This window comes from Penicillium hordei, assembly GCF_028827395.1.
Source record: "Penicillium hordei strain IBT 12815 chromosome Unknown utg000005l_segment0_segment0, whole genome shotgun sequence".
Taxonomy (NCBI): domain Eukaryota; kingdom Fungi; phylum Ascomycota; class Eurotiomycetes; order Eurotiales; family Aspergillaceae; genus Penicillium; species Penicillium hordei.
This window is the reverse complement of record NW_026623146.1, coordinates 3,114,644-3,136,463: the sequence shown is the minus strand read 5'-3', so window position 1 is coordinate 3,136,463 and position 21,820 is coordinate 3,114,644. Positions and strand designations below refer to the sequence as shown.

General features: G+C 48.0%; 7 protein-coding genes across 7 annotated transcripts; 5 read left to right on the top strand and 2 right to left on the bottom strand.

Annotated features, from left to right (window-relative positions):
* Window positions 1-94: 94 nt before the first annotated feature.
* N7537_010103 (transcription initiation factor TFIID subunit TAF2) lies at window positions 95-3,878 on the top strand (the record flags this gene model as incomplete). Its single annotated transcript, XM_056901157.1, has 2 exons — window positions 95-2,398; window positions 2,451-3,878. The coding sequence occupies 2 exons, from the start codon at window positions 95-97 to the stop codon at window positions 3,876-3,878; spliced, it is 3,732 nt and encodes a 1,243-aa protein (XP_056749825.1).
* A 432-nt stretch (window positions 3,879-4,310) lies between these two features.
* N7537_010102 (putative small nuclear ribonucleoprotein SmG) lies at window positions 4,311-4,801 on the bottom strand (the record flags this gene model as incomplete). Its single annotated transcript, XM_056901156.1, has 4 exons — window positions 4,311-4,370; window positions 4,432-4,506; window positions 4,626-4,697; window positions 4,772-4,801. The coding sequence occupies 4 exons, from the start codon at window positions 4,799-4,801 to the stop codon at window positions 4,311-4,313; spliced, it is 237 nt and encodes a 78-aa protein (XP_056749824.1).
* Window positions 4,802-5,010: 209 nt separating this feature from the next.
* N7537_010101 (uncharacterized protein) lies at window positions 5,011-6,326 on the top strand (the record flags this gene model as incomplete). The annotated part of the gene is made up of 2 exons (XM_056901155.1): window positions 5,011-5,092; window positions 5,170-6,326. 2 exons carry the CDS (start codon window positions 5,011-5,013, stop codon window positions 6,324-6,326), a joined length of 1,239 nt encoding a protein of 412 aa, XP_056749823.1.
* Window positions 6,327-12,561: 6,235 nt separating this feature from the next.
* Window positions 12,562-14,310, top strand: N7537_010100 (uncharacterized protein; the record flags this gene model as incomplete). Its single annotated transcript, XM_056901154.1, has 2 exons — window positions 12,562-14,034; window positions 14,101-14,310. 2 exons carry the CDS (start codon window positions 12,562-12,564, stop codon window positions 14,308-14,310), a joined length of 1,683 nt encoding a protein of 560 aa, XP_056749822.1.
* A 2,642-nt stretch (window positions 14,311-16,952) lies between these two features.
* On the top strand, window positions 16,953-18,074 carry N7537_010099 (D-mandelate dehydrogenase-like dehydrogenase; the record flags this gene model as incomplete). Its single annotated transcript, XM_056901153.1, has 2 exons — window positions 16,953-17,259; window positions 17,335-18,074. 2 exons carry the CDS (start codon window positions 16,953-16,955, stop codon window positions 18,072-18,074), a joined length of 1,047 nt encoding a protein of 348 aa, XP_056749821.1.
* Window positions 18,075-18,474: 400 nt separating this feature from the next.
* N7537_010098 (uncharacterized protein) lies at window positions 18,475-18,780 on the top strand (the record flags this gene model as incomplete). Its single annotated transcript, XM_056901152.1, has 1 exon — window positions 18,475-18,780. The coding sequence occupies one exon, from the start codon at window positions 18,475-18,477 to the stop codon at window positions 18,778-18,780; it is 306 nt and encodes a 101-aa protein (XP_056749820.1).
* A 225-nt stretch (window positions 18,781-19,005) lies between these two features.
* Window positions 19,006-19,888, bottom strand: N7537_010097 (LITAF-like zinc ribbon domain-containing protein; the record flags this gene model as incomplete). Its single annotated transcript, XM_056901151.1, has 3 exons — window positions 19,006-19,231; window positions 19,310-19,519; window positions 19,566-19,888. 3 exons carry the CDS (start codon window positions 19,886-19,888, stop codon window positions 19,006-19,008), a joined length of 759 nt encoding a protein of 252 aa, XP_056749819.1.
* Between the last annotated feature and the right edge of the window lie 1,932 nt (window positions 19,889-21,820).

The following is a 21,820-nucleotide window of genomic DNA, read 5'->3' as shown; positions in this document are numbered from 1 at the left end:
CAATCACCTATCGAATCCGGTTGGATATGACGGTGGATGGTCTTCACAGCGCTCCCGGCGCGTCTCGTCACTGAGGAATCTTCAGATCTTCACGATGCCGGGTGTTGTCGAACTCCCCGTCGGTACCGCGGCACGCCCGTTTGATCTGGGATTCAGCGTGGGACATCAGAAAGTCGAACTTGAGATCGATCTGGCGTCCAAAAGCCTGAAAGGAAGGACGGAAATCACAATTCACCCTCGCCGTAGAGATCTAGGAACAATTTGGTTGAATTTTCGACAAGGCGAGGTCAAGCAACTGAGCGTTAACGGCAAGCCTACAACAACAAAATACACCGATCACTATGAGTCGCTGCAACTATACGGCGCACACTATCACGAACGATTGACACCAAAGATCCATAGCCTCTTACAAACTCCCCCAAGACCTACCCTACCAATCACGATTCCGAAGGGCGTCCGCATCGATGAACTGGACCCATCTTCAGCCGAAGCACAAGATCAAATCGCGCTACAATCTACTGTCGACAATGTCGATGGCCCTTCAGGTGCCAGAGCGCCAGAGGCAAACCTTCCGCGATTTACGGCTCTGACAGTGAATATCGAATTTTTTATTGATCATATTCGGGATGGCTTACAATTTGTCGGTGTCGAGAATGGAGATCGACGGTATCCTCATGCCTATACCACCAACTCCCTCGAGTCTGGCATCGGCTGTCCCTTGTTTCCATGCGTGGATGATATGTCCTCGCGATGTACCTGGGAAGTTTCCATAACATGTCCTAACTCTCTTGGCGATGTCTTCGACCGCAAGAACCAAGACACACCTGGTGCAGGAACCCCATCCCGCTCCAAAGCGTCGACCCGCCAACTTTCTGCAGACGATGAGGGCCTCGATATGTCCGTGGTGTGCTCCGGCGATTTGACTGATGACATTGTGGATCCCAAAGATCACACACGCAAAACAGTTTCGTTTGCCTCATATTCGCCATTGGGAGCCTTACAAATTGGGTTCGCCATTGGTCCATTTGAGTATGTCAACCTGGCCGATTTCCGCGAAAGTGATCAAGATGAACAACTTGGCCAAAATGCCATTCCTTTGCACGCATTCTGCCTCCCAGGTAGAGCCGATGAAGTTCAAAACAGCAGCTTCCCCATGGCCCAGGCGATCGACTTCTTCTCTTTGTCGTACGGGTCGTATCCATTCGGCAGTTACAAGATTTGTTTTGTCGATGATCTCCCAACTGATAGCCTTCCCACTGCGTGCATGTCGATCTGCAGCAGCCATCTACTCTTCCCAGCCGAGATGATCGACCCCATGTATGACTCTACTCGGGCTCAGGTGCACGGTCTGGCATGTCAGTGGACCGGAATCAACATCATTCCTGCTGAGCCCTCGGATACATGGGTAACAGTTGGTGTGGCGTGGTACATTACAGATACGTTCATGAGAAAACTTTGCGGAAACAACGAATACCGTTTCAGACTAAAGCAGATGTCTGACCAAGTCTGCGACTTGGATTATGAACGCCCCTCGATATATGACATGGGTAACATTCTCAAGGTTGATCCCTCCGAATATCGTTTCGTTGCATTGAAAGCGCCTTTGGTCTTGTTCATTCTGGATCGCCGGCTGACCAAGGCTAGTGGCAAGGCCACGATGTCACGCATTATTTCTCGACTTTTCCTGAACTCTCGCATGGGTGATATACCCAATGGAGCTGTCACCTCTTCCCTGTTCCAGAAGACCTGTGAGCGACTAGGTCACGCAAAATTAGACGTCTTCTTCCAACAATGGGTATACGGCGCAGGATGTCCACGATTCCAGGCGACCCAACGATTCAACAAGAAGAAGCTCGTTGTTGAAATGATGATCAGACAGGTCCAATCTGAACCCCAAGCCCCTCGCGATCTCGACAAGGATTCCTTCTTGCGCGACGTGAAGGAAGAGGTCCGGCACGTCTACGCGGGCGCAGTTCAGCCGGTCTTCACAGGGTCGATGACCCTTCGGATTCACGAAGCAGATGGAACCCCTTATGAACACATTGTTGAAATCAAGGAGGGGGTGACGAAGTTCGACATTCCATACAACACGAAGTACAAAAGGCTCAAACGCAACAAAAAGCAACGAGAGAGAGCCGTCGCCTCGGGCGATGCTGAAGTCCAAGAAGAGGTTCTGCTCTACTGCCTGGGGGATGTCCTTCAGACTGAAGAAGAAACACAGGCTTGGCGTTTGGCTGACTGGACGAAAGAGGACGAGGAGCGAATGGGGCAGGAATCTTATGAGTGGATCCGAATGGATGCAGACTTTGAGTGGGTTTGTAAATTGTCTCTCGGTATGCCAGGGTACATGTATCTCTCCCAGCTTCAGCAAGATCGAGATGTTGTGGCCCAGCTCGAGGTGAGTTATATTTCTGTTTTCAACCAATGGAACACGATGCTAACATTCCCAGTCGTTACAATACATGACTGCTCAACGAGAGCACCCTCTGATTTCCACGATCTTTGTTCGCACTCTCATGGATAGTCGATACTTCCATGGCATACGTACCACGGCTGCGCGTGCCTTAGTGAAGCATGCTAAGGATGAGATTGATTGGGTTGGACTCCATCATCTTGAGATGGCATTTCAGGAGCTTTTCTGCCTCCCGGGATCTCCCATGACTCGCTCAAATGACTTCTCTGACCGAGCGGCCTACATCCTACAACAAGTCATCCCTGACGCAATTTCGAAAGTCCGTGACAACAGTGGGAAAACTCCATTAAGGGTGAAGCGATTCCTTTTCGATAAACTCAAGTTCAATGACAACTCGAACAACGAGTACTCAGACAACTTCTATGTTGCGTCCTTGATGAAGTCCCTATGCCATGCCATGCTCGGTAGGAGCGAGTCGCGGTCTGATGAAGAGTTGGACCATTTCGATATGGAACGTGTTCTTGAGGCTCAGGTCGAGGAACAACTGGACAAGGATGCCATCGCCGAGTTCGACCGCTACCGACGAATGGACGAATGGTCCAGCTCTTTCCAGAACCTCTACTCCCGAGCCGCACTTCAATGCCAGGCGCAATTAATGCAAGCCAATATGATGGACCTGGATTTGATGCGTTTTATCCCATATACGCGGGCAGGGACATATGACCTTCTCCGCATGCAAGCATTTCAATGCTTGGTCGATCTGGATATTTCCCAGAGTCCGGAGCTTCTTCGATGGCTCATGTTCACATTGTCGGCTGATTCCTCGGCCTGGATACGCCACCAATCTTTACGTTTGCTCGGTCAGACCCTAGCACATATTGCTTTTGGTCGTCCTCAACAAACTGAGGCCCTTCAAAATGACGGTTTGATCATCGAGCAAGAGTCCTCCACTCAAATCCGCCGAGACGATATCGCACGACGCCAGACTATTCCTGGCGCCATTGAAGCCCTCAAACGAGAGCTTGCTGGTGACACATCGATGAAGGAATGCATGTGGGCAGCATGCAACTCACCGTGCATGGGTCTCTTGGAGCTTTCCGAGCTGACTGACCTTTGCCGTACGCTGTATGACCCAATCACCTCTAAACTCGTGCGGATGAAGCTTCCGCGATATTGGAGTGTGCAAAATCAGGGTCATGGCAAGTTGCGTTTCTATCGATCTACCAAAGCCCGCATGGGTCCGTCTTCCAAGCGCAAGCGCGAGGATCAGGGTGCGCACCCACCCTCGTCAACCCGTATCACATTCAAGCAGACCAAGACTGGCCTCGCTCCAGGAACGCCCACCCCCAATCCTCTCCCCAAAATCCACATTCCCCGGCCATCGCCTGCGCTAAGCACAACCCCCAAAGCCCCTGCCACATCTACACCCAAGCTGAAGCTCAAGTTTAGTAGTCGACCAACATGAATATCTAACGTTGTTCCTTCGAATATCACATGTATTTTAACATTATCTCTTTTATTATTTCCGTCCGCAGCGATTGACTCAGGCAGGAGCATATAACCAAAGCATGCTCCCGGGCGCCATGTCGATTCAGCTTTATCTTCTGATTGCAATACCAGCTAGCTGTGTCTTATCTTCATCCCCCTAGCAAATTTCCAGTGTAGGTATAGACAGTCAAAAGTCATTGGGATAGCCATAATAGTCTAAAATGCGCCCTGGCAAACGAGTAGAAAAAAAGGTAGAACAGAAAAGGTTTTGATTGTTCCCATAAGAGAAACCGACCCAGAAACTCCCAGTAGCATTAGATCTTTTCCCAGCACTCGGTGATCGAGTGGTGCCTATGTGCGTGCCCCTTCAATCAAAAGAAACGTCGTAGATCGTGTGTAGATGTGTGACCTATTTATCGGTAATGCGCTCGAGGGCCTCGAGCATCACGACGGAGTTACCGCGAATGACCTGATACCCAGTATCTGTTAGCGGGGTTCTTAATATATCCGTCGATAGGAATTGAACGTACGGTCATGCCAAGGGCAACCTTCTCTCCGCCTTGCTTCTCCTCGCATGCCTCATCTAGAACAATGTTCATGAAGACCTGTGTCAAAACATCGTTAGTTATTCCCCGTTTGATCGGTACTGTCTTCGTCCCGTCTTGCATGGCGCCATGGAGTACCCCTGTATCCCGAAAGACCAGGTCATGGGGTGTACACATACATCGTAGCCTCGGAGAATACCATTCACTTTGCGGTTGCCGTTCAGTTGGCAGAAGACCCGCTTCTCCATGTACTGCAGAAAAGACGCAACGTCAGCCAAAAGATCTCAGGACTAAAAAGAGGGCACATAGTAGGAGCAGTACTCACCTTCTTCAATTCAGGCTGAGCTTGAGGCATATTGGGCGAGTTGGTTGGGTATCTTGGGATTTAGCAAGATTCAAGTCACCGCAGTGGCTTTGGGAGTTTGGTGCAAGCTGTGTCGGAGAAACGATCTTCCGGATATGCGATATGCGATAAGAGCTGCTGTTCCCTCAAGCTCACAGGTTCACGCCACCAACTTGCATCGCTTTGTTTTCGCCTCACTTCATTGCTACGTAATTCCAAATATGAGCTCTAAATTTGGAAATCGCAGAAAACCCCGCAAGGTGGGCGGGGATGACGAGGAAGATGATGGAGGCGCTGCGCCAGGTATGTGGGCTACGATTACTTTTTTTTTACCCTAAATATTCGCCTACCAAGGTCGCAGCTGACATGAAGATTTGCAGAGCCAGTCGTTAAGCGCCCAGCTGCCTTTAGGCCGAAACAAAAATCCAAATTGCAGCTGTCCTTCGGCGCCGAAACGTCAATGAACGATGGAGACGAAGAGAGCGAAGTAGTCCTACCGAAACGCCACGGTCTAGGGCGCAAGGCAATGGAAAAGAGCGCTGGTGTGCTTCCTTCGGTGTCTTCAGAAACGCTTTCTGCGCGGTTCGGCCGGGACCTAGACCGGCCTACCTATAGCCATGACTATTTGAAGGAACTTCGCGATTCCACACCCTCAACACCGAAGACAACAACCGACGACGAAACCAGCAAGGCTGTGGATGTTGCAGCGAAGTTTGGGGAGATCATGACTGTTCCGGGACAAGCACACATCCCCAGCGAAGCCGAAATTCGGGAGAAAAAAGCCCGACGTGCACGTCTGGCTATGGAACACGGTGCGGAGGAGGACGAGTTTATTTCATTAGACGTTAATAATGCAGCCAACACCGATGACTGGGATGCGGTTGTACGAGGGGAGAAAGAAGTCGAAGAAGAGACAAGACTTGTTCGGGACGATGAAGATTTTGCCGAAGGGTTCGAGGAGTTCTTCACGGAGGATGGCAAAATGGCGCTCGGGCGAAAGGCAGAGCGCGAAAAGAAACGAAAGGACCGCGAAGCCATGCGTGATCTCATTGAGGATGCCGAGGGTATTTCCGATGAAGATGATTCTGACTTGGAGGAAAAGGCCGCCTATGAAGCGGCTCAGGTTCATGCGGCCATGGGTCATGGGAAGTCAGCTGGTATTGACCGTCCGAAGACACCCCCCAAGGTTACATCTCTTCCGCGACTGGCTAGCAGCTTTGAAAGATTGCGCACGTCTCTCGCGTCCATGGAAGGCTCGAAAACACAGATGATCAGCCGGATGGAGGAATTGAGGAAGGAGAAGGCAGATATCGCGATTCGTGAGGTGGAAATCCAGACGATGATCAAAGAAGCTGGCGACAACTATGAGCGACTCAAGAAGGAAGCTGCTGTTGTTTCGAACGCAAAACTCGATCCCTCCAGCGGAGCTCTGGAAAAGTCTCGAGGATTGGAAAGTATTGGTGCTTCTGTGCCGGTGCCAGTAAGAGGTTCCTCAATTTCGGATTCCTCGGATTCCAGCTTCGAGGATTCTTCATAGCGCTCTCCTTGCTGTACCTGTTTCTACCTGCCAGGCGGCCTGGATGCTCAACTTCATCTCGGTTATTACTAGATTCCCTTGCATCGTCTTCGTGGAGTCTTCCTTGTTTCTTTTGATACCCAATGGACCAGTTCTGTATTATATTTCCATTTCCAGTTACCTACCTTTGGGTTTGTTTGTTACCTTTTTTTACCCTGAGCTACACATTAGATTCCCCGGCCACTCTCAAACTGCTAGTTAACATGCACTATCACAAAACGATCCATCTCTATCTGACAATTGGGTTAACACCTCACTGACTGACTCCAACGGATAGGCCCAGTGTGCCAATCAATAGCTGAAGCTTTAATACGATACACGACCTTTATGTACCCTGTGGAGATACTGGCGCCCATTAGGGGCCTCCAGTGATGCTAAGCCTATGGAAATTGCTGCAACCTTGGAACAGGATTCCCACCTATAACGGACTCTACGGTATACCGACATTCCGACATTCCTAGCGGCTGGCCAACTCCAAAAGCCACCTTTTACACCTTGAGCAAGGCTGGTTTCGACTAGTCTAACCAAGATTAAGCTCGTTGGGCACTCATGCGACCCGACCGTTATATGTGTCTTGCCGCCCTGGACACAATCAAGGCTATTATCAAACTGCGGTCTGCAAAACACGACGACTTTGCTACACCCAATTGTCTTATTATGGCTCGGGTCGCTCCTTTTGATCGCGTACACCTGAGTTTCAACTTCTAATGCCAAATTCCTCACTGTTAACGAACATCACACCTTATTCAATCATTCTCTAACGAGTCAGATCCTCGCACAAGCTGTCTAGCTCCTTCACTCTAAAGTTGAAATGCGGAGAGCTATAGGGGTTCTTGCATTGAAATCGGATTCCACAACATTCGCTTTCATGTCTGCATGGATCTTATGCTGGTCATCATTGGAGAAATGGTCAATCCAGTCTCTTGAATTGTCAACAAGACGGTGCGGCCGGCCGGGTGGTCCGTCTGCCCGTCTGTCCGTTTGCCTAATAGTTTCTCCTATTATATTTCAGCAATCTCTTGCTTTACATACACGGCTTTCTCGCAGACGCTAACCTCCCTTTCCCAGTGTTTGCCTACATGTATGTAGTAAGAGAGGTTCAAGCGTTATATTGTGAATCCCGGCTAAACCACTATTTAAGAAGACTGGTTTTTGCTTATTATATGCCCTAGTCCTTCTTCTGGCAGTTGCTGACTCGGTTTCCCGCTTCCAACCAATTCGCGAAGTCCCTGGACATCATTATCTCTAAACTATGACTAAGCTCCTTGAAAGTCTCTAAATTCCACAGCACTATCCTTTCCTCAGGAAGGGTTCAGGAGACACTCGGGGGCAACCGGCATCATGCTCCTATCTCGCTGTATTGGTTCGATGGTTGCTATCAGCGTAGTATGATCCTATATAGGAAGCCATGGCTAGGCACTGGCAGGATTTATCGCATCCAGGAGACGCAGTAGAATGGCCACGAGACTGCGAGCAGCCATGCTGTATCTATTAAAGGAGGGAATAGGCGTTGTCCGCTTTGATGAGAGTGCAAACCCTATCATGCTACCAATCCCCACAAGCTTACAGATTCCAAAATGTGTCGGGGAACAAAGCGTATAAATTAGCCTATGTCCCCAGGCGAACTCCATGATATCAGTAAACTGGGTTAGTTTATTGGTGCGAGTATTTGCACTACATTCCTGTTCCGTTTATGCATGGTTTGGATGAATTTGATGGCTTTGGACTTATTTTCCGGAAGTATCATAGAACTATAAAAGTACAGTCCTAGTAGTCCCAAGATCACTAGCGAGGTAGTTCTAATGGCCTCTCCTTGTATCTAGTCAAGTCTCTAGAGCAAATCCTGGTACGTGTAGTGTGCCTCCTGTGCCTGTTCAAACAATTTAAGAGGAAATGGAACTGTGCAAGGACACGCTATGAGGACTAGGGACCTTGAGACAACTGAGTGTGGTGTTGTGTGCATGTACGTATAATGTCCTGTCCATGTTTGTATATATATTTTAGATCATCCTTTGAATTACGACTTTCTAGCCTAGGAACATGTCCGACAGTAGATATACTAGACGCGAGTCGAGGGGATTTATTTCCGTAACTGTACTTAGTAATTGTAGAATAAAGGGATGTTAATATTCGGAGTGTGATCCCTACGTAGGCAAAATAAGGTCTGAGAGACAACCAAAGATTGTAGGTCGTGCCACCATTTGCCGGAAGCACTTTGATATTTAGACTGTTGTACTCTACACCCAATTTAGAAGGGACTCCGAGGGGTACCTTTGTATCTCTCATATTCTGATCTTAAAGAGGTCGCAGATTCTCGCTGATACTCACAACTCTACAACTATTTTGAGGATCCTAGAGAACTGAACTCGCAGAAAGCAGGGCATTTCTCCTATATATCTGGGCACTAAATTGATTGGTAATTTCCTAGCCACTTGCTGGTTTACCCTGGAAATCATAATTTTACATTCACTAGCTTCCAAATATATATCAAGCAGAGTTGGATGTCTGTATTTATCCGTTGTATATCCTTTTTTTTAAATCTCTATTGATTTAATGGAGAACCCAAAAATGTAACATCAGCCCCTTAGTTCACCATATACTCTTTGCCGTTCCAACATCTCATCACCTTATTCGGGCAGTTTCAACCTGTCTACTCTATAATTTGCATTGTCTAATGAACTCCCCGAGGACATTGTATAATTTGGCTGCGAGTCTACGAACGAGTCATCCAGTAGTTTACCTATAGTCAAATTTCATTAAAACTACTCCTTATTGGCCGACTCTTTAACTGGTGATATCCTGGGACGACGCAGGTGGCCGACGGAAGCGGGAACGCGACGGGGATTTCAAACGTCTAGCCTCTGCGCCGGGGATGGCCGTTATTGACTCCTTCTGTAAGACATATCCTACCAGAAAATGGTATCATTATTATGAGTTCTACAGGAGTGCTTGATCCAGTAGATAGACATCGTGTTCTTCCATTGCCTCGATATTTGTTGCCCCCTACTTTGCACTCTCTCAGGTGGGAATGGGTTTATAGTGTGGGCATCTTATCAAAGTCAATATTAAAACAACCATTTACCCAATTGAGAGCAGGGAATCAATAACCTAACCCACCGGTCAAGTTCCGGTCCATGAATAACATCTCCCCGGCACCCCATCGAAGACTAGACAAGATATTACCGGCTGTAGAGGCCATAATTGAAAAGTCCCGACTCTAAAAATGCCGCATATTTCCCGAAACCTTTGGTGGGGGGTAAAATTTGTGAAACAAAAACCAAAATTGTGTCACAATGTGTCCATTTAAGTGGGAGTTGTTAGCGCACTAACCGCGACAGTGCATAGCTACATGCCAGCAAGCCATGGCCTGGAATGTGGCAGGCTGGATGTTCCTCCCACCTCTGAATTGCGCCTCATGTCTCATCGAGGAACCCAAATTCCTGGTCTGCGACAAGTAGACTCTCTGTTACGAAGGAGCCGAGTCCCCATATGTGAAGAAGAATCCTTCAGCTTCTATGTCTCAACCTCCAAACTATTGCAAATTTGTTTCTGTTTTTAACCAAACAGCCATCTACTTGGCATATTTTAGTGCCAAAAAATCGAAGATAAACTACACTACAGCAGACACTAAAGTACCTACCCACAACCCCAGTATCCGGGATCCCCGAGCCCTAATTCAACCAATCGATAACCAACAGACAACCAACGGACAACAGGCTGCCGAGAGACTCCTTTCAAATTAGACAAAACCAACCTTTTTTTTGCTTTTTTTGGTTTCTTTCCTTTTGATTCTCCGCTGACCATCCCTAGATCCACTGTTCGTATCAACACAACGCATCCAACCTGTCTGTTCCCACCCCACCCCTTCCCCAGATTTGTTTCGGATTTATCTAGGTCTTAATGCTGCCTGACATATAGTACACATCACCGGGTAAGAGTATCCTGAAAATAACATGTAATAATAAGACCAACTATGATCTGCATATGCGGGAAATGAAGCCTAGCGGTCAATCGAGCACCTAGAACTTGGAAAATTACCGTAAATCCCAAACCCACTAGGGCGGCAACTCCACAGACATGTAACACCAACACAACATTGCGTCAAAGAAATGAAACTTACTCGGGGATTTCCCACAGGATCGGGAGCTGAGGTTCTCTCCTCCTAGCTAGGGGGCCGGACGGAATCTTTGCGCGTTCGTGCTGCTGCAGGCTCGTTTCTGATCTTTCCGGTTTTAACACCACCTAGGCCATCCCAGCGGTCGTTAAAGAAGGTTCTTTTAAATATGGCCGTTTTTAGGACGATGGAGATCCGGGGAAAGGGAGCTCGGGGTTTCTTTTTGTTAAGTTCACGATGTTTAATTTATTTCTCTCGGCAGTTGTGGACGTTTAGTGACCCGTTTTGTTGTGATAATTGAATTTACTCAAATATAACCCTACTCTATTCCAAGAATAACCCAACAGAGAACATTCTGGCTAGGATCTTGTCGATCCTCATCCCTGAATCTCATAGGGCCATTTATGAACTCAAGTTGGCACAACGAACTCCCGTGTTGGACGCTAGAGCCTCAAATGACTAGATAGGTCACGCCCGTCGACAAAATCTTCTCCAGCCAGCCTCCAACCAGGAAATTGGTTCTACCAATATCCTATTTACATTGCTTTTTCTCAAGCAGGTTGGATTGGCCCTATTGGTCTGATTGGCTCGGATGCCACTTAGCTCTCCCCATAAGCTCTCTGTGGCTACCCGCTCAGGATGGAACATTCCAAAACTGCCCGAGCTACCACCAAATCATGGAACTCTAGACAGTGTCAATCAGGTAGACCTGCAGATGGGTGCATAGCCCTGCCCATGGTTGTACATGGTGGATCAACGATATCCGTGGCATCTGTGCTGGGACCGTTGCCAACGGGGATGCAGTTCCGGGGCCAATTCACCCAGCACTCAGGATGGGATAAAACACAGATATAGAGGGCAAAAGAAAAGTAAATACTGAACGGAGATATATTGGCTTGGGCCTAACGGCCGGGAGCGGATCTTCCTCACGAAGCCGTCGAGAATACAACCCGTCCACTATTCGCTCTCGTTTCACACCTTTCCTAGACATGCATTCGCCTCCCACAGAATCGAGGCTAAATCAAGACATGACGCTAGACAATAGAGAAAAGATCTGAAACGCTCGGCAAGTGGATCATGGGCATACGACCGGGGTCCAACTTATTTCTAGACCTGAGATTTCTGACCTGGCTAGGGTTCAGAAACCCTTGAGCACCAACCCATGTCTATATTTCTCTTTGTTTCTTCCTTTTCTCTACACGCCTGGAACAGGCCGAGATCCTTCTTGCTCATCTAGCAATGGCACGGGCCTCAATTGTGATTAAGCGGGCCGAGAAGCTGAAATGAGGCGGATATGATAGACATGGTTCATGTGCCACTGGTTCGATCAATTCATGATGTCTATTAAAAGACCCGGACGATACCTTTCCCTCACCTTGCTGTGTTTCCTAGTACATTGATATAAACTTAATAGGATCCCGTTCCCTATCCTTGATTTCCAACTTTTATAGTTTATACTGTTTCTTGAACAATCTCTCCGCGCTGGCAACCTGCAACCTGGGATATCAACACTATAGCAGTCTGGAGACTCACCTCATTTCTCCTAACGGTTGAGTTGCCGACAGATCTGAGACCGCATTGCATTCAACGGCTGGACTTACAGCCCAATTCCCAGCAAGACCGATCTCTTAACAGCTACACAGCCGTGCCATTGCGAAGCATAGCCGGTACTTGAGAGTCACTAGAGGCTTGTGACTACTCATTATAGTTATTCAAAGCGGCTTTTGCCTTCGTCATCCTTGTGGTATCGCCTACTGATAGTGAATTCCCTGCTATCGTATGCATACGGTAAGTGACACCCAATCAGTTCTCACCGTTCTGGTGAAACCTCTCTATATATACCAAAGCACTAACCTCTCATAACGGTCAACCCTGCAGGTCCCCTCGAATTCTCCACACTATATCCAGTGTGCACTGACCGACAAAGAAGAAACCTCCGGGATAACGGTCGTCCACACCCAGCGACAACCCGCGTACAACACTCGCCTGTAGTTGCGGTGAAGCGTGGAAGACAATAACCCATCTAGCCTGCTCAGTATAATCCTTTTAATATTTTTATTTTTATTTTTCTCTGTGATCAATATGGCAGACATTCTTGCTATTCCTGTGCCGAAGCCATGTATTGGCTATTCGAAGAAGTACACCCATGAGCCGGGAGAGCTTATATCTGCCTACTCGTCGGACTTCCTTCGGAGTTCAGATGATTTTGATAAACAACTTCTTTCTTCCCCTACCGATTGGTACTCAGTCTTCTACCCCTCCGCATCAAATTCCCCTCTAGACCTTCATTTGCTGCACCACCCTTCCCCAGCACTTCAAACACAACAACGTCCCCGAAATCCTTCTAAAGACATGCTGAACCAGCATCGTTTGACGGGATATCCCATGCCACTTATGGAGAATAGACGCTACACGCCGCTTCAAGTGGAAGGCCCTCGCACTGCGGCGTATTCGCAGAGCGTGTCTCCATTCACGACGCAGGTGGACCTCAGCAGCGCGCTTTCAAGCAATGGAAGCACTTATTGTGAATCTGATCTTGACTCACTTGACCATTTTGATGAGCCTTTCACCACACGCACCATGGAAACACACGCTGGGCTAGTTCAACCAGCACCACGGAGCAACATGTTTCCAGTAGCCGGCAATCCCTTCCGCTTGGCAACTGAGGAAATGCCTTTTTCATCCTTTGGTGTCTCGGATACCTCACGAGATGGGCAGGCCTTTTCTAACTCTCAATTCAATGTTCCAAACCCAAACATCGTCAATTCTTTCATGACCTCACCCCTCAATAATTACCCACACAACCCACATCTCGTGCCTTCCTCTATCACGCATCCAAGTTCAAGGCCGGGAAATTGGGATGGATATCTCACATGGTCTGTCTCTCCTCCGTCTAACGACGATGATATCTGGTATCCTGCTCGTAACCCTAGCGGCTCATCAGAGGATGGCGGCTGGCAAACCCACCACGGATACAGTGCACCTTGGCCCGTCTCCAATGCATACACCAGCCCAAATGAATGTAATCAACCTGCACCCCACATCTATGGACCGAGTCATGGACTCCCCATGTCTTCATTTGGACCTACTCCTATGACTTTGGCCCCATCTGTGCCCACCGGGCCCATGAGCCACATCTCCCATTTTCCAGTTTGTGGACCTTACGCACCCTCCATTGAGGCACCTCAGTATCAACCCGAACCACACCCAATGTATATCGCAAGGCCGCAGGCAATTTCTTCTGACGCAGAATTCGGATCCCCCAACCAGAAATCAGCAAAAAGCCTCAGTCCATCCTTCTCCACCTCCGCCAACGAAGAACAACGATCCCCACAGCAGAGCGGAAAAGATCAAGGCAATATCGAAGCTCGCTTGCACTACACGGACGAGCGAAACACATTCCTCATTGACTCTAAGCGCCGTGGGCTATCATACAAGGAGATCAAGCGAGTTGGTGGATTCAAGGAGGCGGAGTCTACATTGCGAGGCCGATACCGCACCCTCACCAAGTCTAAAGACCAGCGCGTGCGAAAGCCTAAATGGCAGAATAAGGATGTGAGTTAAGAAACAGTTCTTCTTTACTACGAGATGACCCAGACTAATACAATCGCATTCTTACAGATCCGGCTCCTTTGCCAAGCCGTCACCATTCACTCCGAAACACACGACGCTTATAGTTCTCTAAGCAATGTCAGCATGAACATGAATGAACCACCGAAGGTATCTTGGAAGAAGGTTGCCGAGCACATTTGGGCGAATGGGGGGTCTTATCATTTTGGCAATGCTACTTGCAAGAAGAAGTGGTGTGAGATTCACAACATCACGCTTTGATTTGGTCTTTGGATGAATATCCCAAGGATTAAGGGTGGAGTGGTTTCTTTTTGTTCCCTTTTTTGCTTCTGATATGCAATTATCTTGGCAAATTGGCCTACATTTTGTATTTTGTTTGTATTCAGCTGGTCTGAGGCTTTGTGTTGTAGCGTTGTCTGTGTATACTTTTCCTCGTGGTTACTTTTTGAATGTTGGAATTTTGTCTACATATAATTGAGATTAAGTTACCATGTACTAGCTGCTATCCTATGTGATAAATTCATATTGTTATTGTGATGTATCTCTGCGGAATCGGGTCCCTCAAACATCAAGTTTAGAGGGGGGTTTCGGCATGACTTCGGATTGTAGGCTTTCAAGCCCCAGTCGCAAGACGGGCCAGAGGTGGAGCGAGAATCCACGGTGCATCCGTTGGTCCAAGATGCAGCAGTAAAGTCTCGAAGAGCGCCTCCCTTGTAAGGTCATCCTCAATGCGACATAGATGCAATCCAAGCAGTACCTTGGCGTCTTCGATCCCAAAAGCGAGTCTGTCGCGCTCTTCGTTAAGGCTTTCATCTTGGTCTTCTTTGTCGGTCTAGCATGATTCCATGTAGTATATCTTCTTCGGCTGTCTTCTGGCTTGTATTATTATGAATATTATTCCTCATCTCGCTATGTCATATACATACCTTTATACTCGATACTAACTAATGTGCCAAATCCGCTTTCTATAAAATTCTACAGCATTCAAACTAACTTCTGCTACTTTCATTTCAGGTTCACTTTAGTTCGAGAGTATCTCAACTACACTTATCTTCTTTCATTACTATTTATCAGACACAGAGTAAAATATTATATTATACATACCGCAAGGTTTCACATATAGGGGATATCTAAGCATCATAACATCACCTTATCGACTACCGTGTCTGCTGCACTCGGACATATAATTTAAGAAATCACATTATTTTATCAGGTCTCACTTCCAAACATCGATTGCTTATATCCTCAAAACATCATTTTCTTCTCTAATCTTCTATTTCACTTCTCACCTTTTTACACCTATTTCTTACTTGCACTGCCTTTTGGTTTTGAGTCCCTTCCTATCCCGGAGTCAAGGAGTTCTCCAGCCACCTATCCCTTAAGGATTGCTAGCCCGGCTATTTTGATACTTAGCACGTGGTTGATCTCAACCAAAAACGCATCCGCACCTCGTTTTTTTCGGAACATTTCATGTGACCCGAGGCTTTTATCAGTGAGTGATAGAAAAAGCCTGCTCCAGTACTAAGTTTGATATAGAGATGTGTAAGCTAGTGTGTTCTTTTTTACTTTTAGTTCTGCTTTACTTTGTAATATATCATGTCGGTTACGTTATTCATACACAATCTAGACTAGCTGTCCTATAACCGACTCCTACCCTTGCTAAGTATAGAAAAGACTCAGTTACGACTACATATTTTGCCGTGAGACCTCATCAACCACCATCTAAATTTCACCTAACAAGAGCGCCATATAAGCTTCGTAATTGCCGACCACATCGTGGAGAGAGTAGTAGAGCTCAGAGATAAGGTAGATCGCCGGCACCACGTAGCACACAGATCAATACGATTACAATCCCGATCGCTTTGACACGCTTTTCACCTGCATCGATCAAGGAACCTTTAAAATTGGGAGAAGTATTTTGGATGTTGATGATGTACTGTCCAGTGCGTCCTGGAAGTCCTTTCTCGAGTTCTCATCGGCTGCATCCTAACTGAATCAGTTCGACGTGGTTAAATCCTACAATCCTACAGACATAAGGACGCAGCAACCTGAGGTGGAGGATCAATATCCTGCAGGAGCGGACATGACTAGCCAAGCCATGGAGATCGAACCATATGAAATAAATAAACACCACTAAACCGCGCAAGCCGTCAACCAACTACCGAAGGAATGTGCCTTCTGCAATATCACCCGCGTTTGACGAAGTCGTAGGGTCATAGATTCCCGCATTACCGCCTTGCGATCGCGTAAGATTGTGGGGTAAGCTGTCGATCAACAACTGAAAATTGGTTGGTTCATAACTGGATGAAGGTCGGTGTCATTTGAATTGTCGACTTGCCATCCGATACACCCGCTTCCTGTCTTTCTACATAGCACTGCACAGTTCATAATACATTGCATTGTACTCTTTTATATCTCATCTACTCTGTAGACTCAAATAGCAACAAATCTACCATGGGACTTTGCATTCCCGGTGTTTGGGTGAATATACTCTCACTTACGGTAGGGATAGGATTACCTGATGTAAACAGTTCTCAAAGATTCTTACTTAGATGTACAACCCTGGTTCCTCTCTGCTTGTCTTTTCGTCTGATAGACATGGAATTTCCATAATTGACTCGGTGGTTGACGACTCGGATTTCATTAACCGGGGCATCGATACCCGCTACCCCGGGCGGTCGCTCAATAGCCGGGGGGGAAATGCAATAGCCGTAATAAACATCGACAACAGAGTCAGAAAAGAGGTATTTAACTAATTCCGCCTTGCCAGCTTAGAAATAGAATTCTCAGAACAGGTTCTGCAATTTTTTCTTGCACTAATTGCATGTTGACCGTCATCTAATACCCCTAAACCCCATTACAAGCACCGATCCGTCCTATATAAACACAAAAGCTTACCTAAAATGTCGAAACCGATTGTCCTCCACCTCGGCGACGACATCCGCTGGAATCATGATCAATACAGCAAGTTCAAAGATGCCTTCGAGATCCGCCGGTCCTACAGCATGTCTCGGCCGGAGTTTATCCGAGCCCTAAAAGAGCGCCAATTCGGCGACTTCTTTGCCATCTACCGCCCATTTTGGAATACCGGTGGCGAGATGGGAAACTGGGATGAGGAGCTTGTCTCGCTGCTCCCCACTTCCTGCAAGATCTATGCCAGTGCCGGTGCCGGATTTGATTGGGTTGATACTGCAGCTTTGGCAAGGAAGGGTATGTATACAACCACATGGGACTACGAGGAAACCTGAGTCACGGACAAAGCGACTAACTTCATACTCTATAAAGGGGTTATTTACTGCAATGCGGCCGCAGCATGCACAGAATCCGTCGCTGATGCCGCCATCTGGCTCATTATTTCAACATTCCGTCTGTTCTCTTGGTCACACATTGCTGCACGCGCCGTAGATGCCGATGCCTTTGTTGATGCAAACCGCAATTTGGCGATGGTCTCACACAATCCCAATGGACATACACTTGGAATTATTGGATTCGGTCAAATTGGACGGCGCACTGCCGAAAAGGCCTTCCTGGCCATGAACATGAAGATTCATTATCATGACATCGTGCAGATGCCGGCACACTTAGAAGCCGTCTCGAAGGCAACATACCACAAGGACATGGATAGTCTTCTTGCTGTGTCGGACTGTGTGATGGTTGCGACGCCGTTCAGCGGCGAGACACTGCTCAATGCATCTTTGCTGGCAAAGATGAAGACCGGTTCGCGACTGATCAACATTGCCCGTGGTAAGCTGCTTGACGAGAGTGCTCTTGTTGATGCTTTGAAGAGTGGTAAGCTCGCTGCCGCTGGCTTGGACGTGCACTATGATGAGCCACGCGTTAGCCCAGATCTTGCAGCTATGAAGAATGTCGAGATGATGTCCCACAATGCGGGCGCTTCGGTTGACTCACATATTGGATTCGAGAGGTTGGGTATGGAGAATATTCTCTCTTTCTATCGGACTGGCAAGGCCGTTACGCCCGTTAATGCGCACCTAGTGGCTAAAGCGACAGGCTCCAAGCTATAGACAGTGTCTTTATTCAAATGGTACCATTATTCATTGTTCACCTTCCTGCTCGCGCGTTGTACTAGCGCGTTGTACTCGACGCCTACCTTTCTAGTGTTTAGACTGCAGGCGATCCGGGAAACTATAAATACTTGACAGGCCCCAAAACGATCTTTCTTTCCTACGCCTCCCATCCTTTCGCATCTTACCGTCCGAACAAACTGCTTCTCCAAACATCCCAACTTATCATCCAACCATCTCAAGCGTGTTGTAGTATACCTCCACGCCCGCCCACCCCCACATCATACTTCTCTCCCACCGGTGTCTGCACCACCGCAAAGTAAGTAAACAAACAATTGATACCCAGTCTCATCCCATCTATGAACTAACGGGCAACATACTAACCTGCCTTATCAATAGCATGAACGTGCAGCCTGCCGGAGCTCCTCCCCCTCCCGCCTTCACCCCCACCAGCATCCGTCAGGCCTTTGAGGTGGGCATCATCAACCTCCGGGCCAGCATGGACCGCCGTCAGGCAATGGCCGACGGCACCATCCCCTTCGACCTGGCCGAGTTTGAGGCGCTGAGCGAGCGCATCTGGGACACCCGGGTTGAGTTCGCCAACCAAATCCGGCGTTGGGCTGACCCCCGCGACGCCGTCATCCTCGCCAGGCTGTATGGCGAGCTGATCGGTAGAATGCCCGATGAGGCTGGAGTGGTCCCCTGAGTGGGACGTGTTCGTGTCTTATGTTTCGAACCCTGCCCCACGCAGGTGGCTGGTCCATCTGCGTGGGTCAGGGTTCATGAATGAAATTCAAATGCTTCCTCACCAATTCTTTTCTCATTATTAATAGTAAAGTAACATAGATCTCAAAGTAAACAAAAGGTATCATGCGACTCAGTAAACATACTACATATCCTTCATTCCTTGTAATCATTGTAGATCGTCACCCTAGTTCTTCATCACAGCCTCTGGTGGTTGAATACGTCCCGGTGCTTGGATAATTGCCCCAGGGGAGTTAGGTCCGAATTGCTGTACAGGGCCGTCGTGCGGATGAATTGCTACTTGCACGCCACAATTCGTACAAAAGTGGTGCGAGTCGTGACACATTTCCATACAGAACGGTAGGAATGCACAGCAAATTCCGCCGAAGAGACAGCAGCACACTGCCGCCATACTATCAAGTAAACCAGAGATTAGTATCATTAGAGGTGAGACCGAGCGGAAAGTGAGGTGAGGATAGATGAATACTCACGACGTAGCGCTGGTGCTCTCTTTGTTCACCCTTGTCTGAACCTCATGGAAGCAAAACGGACAACAGATGCGTCCGGGCTCTTCGCCAAGTTGGGCCAGTGGAATCACTCGTTGGGCGACTGGAACTTGCAGCACAGTTGGTGTGCCTTTCTCGTTGGTTTGTGGCAATGTAACAGCCGGTGCAGGAGTTGTGATTGCGTCTTTCTTGTGCCTGCTTCTTTTAGATCAGGCTGTTTTCTTTGGACCGGGAAGCATACTCATCGTATTGTGGCGGAGGTCCGCTCTCCGCGGGTATTATTGCCATAGGGTCAGATACCGGCAATGATCTTGTGGCTGTAGGTTCGGGTGTTGGGCTTGCTTCAGGGGCTGTCGGCGATGCTGTGGGCGATGCTGTGGGCAATGCTGTGGGCGATGCTGTGGGCAATGCTGTGGGCAATGCTGTGGGCAATTCTGCGGGCGACGCTGTGCTATCCGCCGGCGCTGTATTTGGAGCAGTCGGCGCTTCTACTATGGAATCCGTAGCTGGTCCGGCGGCCGTAGCCGATGCAATTGGCGCTGTTGACTCTTTGTTGTTTTCCATGGTGGGGAGTTCTTATGTAGCTAGGTAAAAAAAGAACCAAAGCCAATGAGTGCGAGGCCGTCGTTCTTAAATACCATTTTAGTCAAAATGTGGGGTCCAAACTCAATACGAGAAGCATGGTGCAGTATCAAGGGGAAGTTGAGGCTTAAAACGCCATAAACGGCACAGCATAAGGGTCTAAAAGGCCAGTCAAGGCCAATCAAGGGAGTTACTGGAATGAGACTGAGGATTTTAGCCAATCATGATCAATTTCGTACAGATCACATGTTTGGCCCCCTGGTCTGCGCCCCAGGACCCGGTCACGGACCCCTAAGGTCGAGCGAGTTTTCTTAGTTTGGGAAGATAATGCATGAAAGCTCTTGTATAAATGAGTCACGAGCGACCTAGTCTATTCTTGTGCAGTGTATCTTGTTAGTCAAATGTTTCACTTTCGCGTCTGGGCAATTATCGGATTTGTTGGTTTTTGGTTATGGAGTACAACTACTAGCACAACATCGGTAATAATTATCAGGAAACCTGGATTTATGGCAGGTAAAATCAATCCGGTCTAGAGGGAACAAAAATCTATCATGTGAAAATATAGGCTCATTTGCATTAGGCCTAGTAAGAGTATAACACTTGGAGAGTAGATCGTGGACCGATTATACGAGGTAGTTGCCAGGTACCATCGCAATCGCCGTCGCCCCGACAATGACTACATTGACGGCGATTCACTTCTATTCACGTAGGGCGACCAACCCATTCACTCTCGCCTTCGACAAAAGAATGCATCTACGAGACTTCCTTTTCACCCAAGGTTCATTCCGGCGACCACAGCAACCTCCCTCCCATCATATCCACCACCTTTACGCCCAGGCAGCGGCCAAGATAACGGAACCGCCAATGAAACCATCATCCCCTCCCACAATGCACGCTACCAAGCGAAGAACTTGACAAACCATCACCGCAGCCATCGGGCCGCAGACTATGTGAGATCCCGAACTTCCACGGTAAGTCACAATTACCTACCATTATGGAGCGTACCTCATGATATCCGGCAAGATAATGACCTCTCGATCAGATCCATCTCAAAAGACTCTCGAAAAAAGCTACATCCGCTTGTCTAATGTCTTGTCTCTTGTCTTTCAGGCTTACTTGCATCAGTGCCCGCTCGTTTTCCGAAATCGATTCCGCCACTCTGCAATCGAATGGACAGAAGTAATTGGGGTTTATAGAGTCACGTGTGACCCTCCCAGCGCCTGCCTATCTAGGAAGGTCTTCGTTTCTACGGGGGTAGCTTCTTTGTTTCCGCCTTCAACATCTGCCGGTCTTTGTTATTTCGCTTCTCGCAGCTCATGTTTGACCTAGCTCGGGGTTCATGCCATACACCGAAAAGGAGGGAAAGCATCATACTATCACCCTTCCGTTTTCCTACACAAGTTTGAACCAAGGTTCTGCATTTCCAACGGTCTCATTTCCTCTATCTGGTGCTTTTCATTGTTGGTCTATCTGTGGCCCTTGAAAGCTCATGATGAACGGATGTGATGGATATATCTGAACAAAGTAAATATCCATAGATGTCTCTGGCTATCACGGTGGCTTTGCCCTGGGTTGGCTTAGGCTGCTGTTGGCATCATCAGCGCTGTTATCTTTCTCTGTGACGACAGTCAATGTTGCTGGCCTATTGGTTGTCTTCCAGGTCTCTTGATGAACTGATGGTAGAAGCACCTCGAGAATTAGGGCCTCTCATCCCAGTGGCTAACATGGTCGCTACCCACAACATTTATGGTAGGTCCCTTCCTATCTCCATCCACGCACCCAATACTGATATCCTGAGGAAACCTTGGAAGCTTCAGGAGATTACTATATGCGTTAGGTACTATGCGGGCAGTGACTTGGGACATTGTTTGTGATAGAGACCTCTCCCTATCTTGTCCTTGTTGCATATTCAGG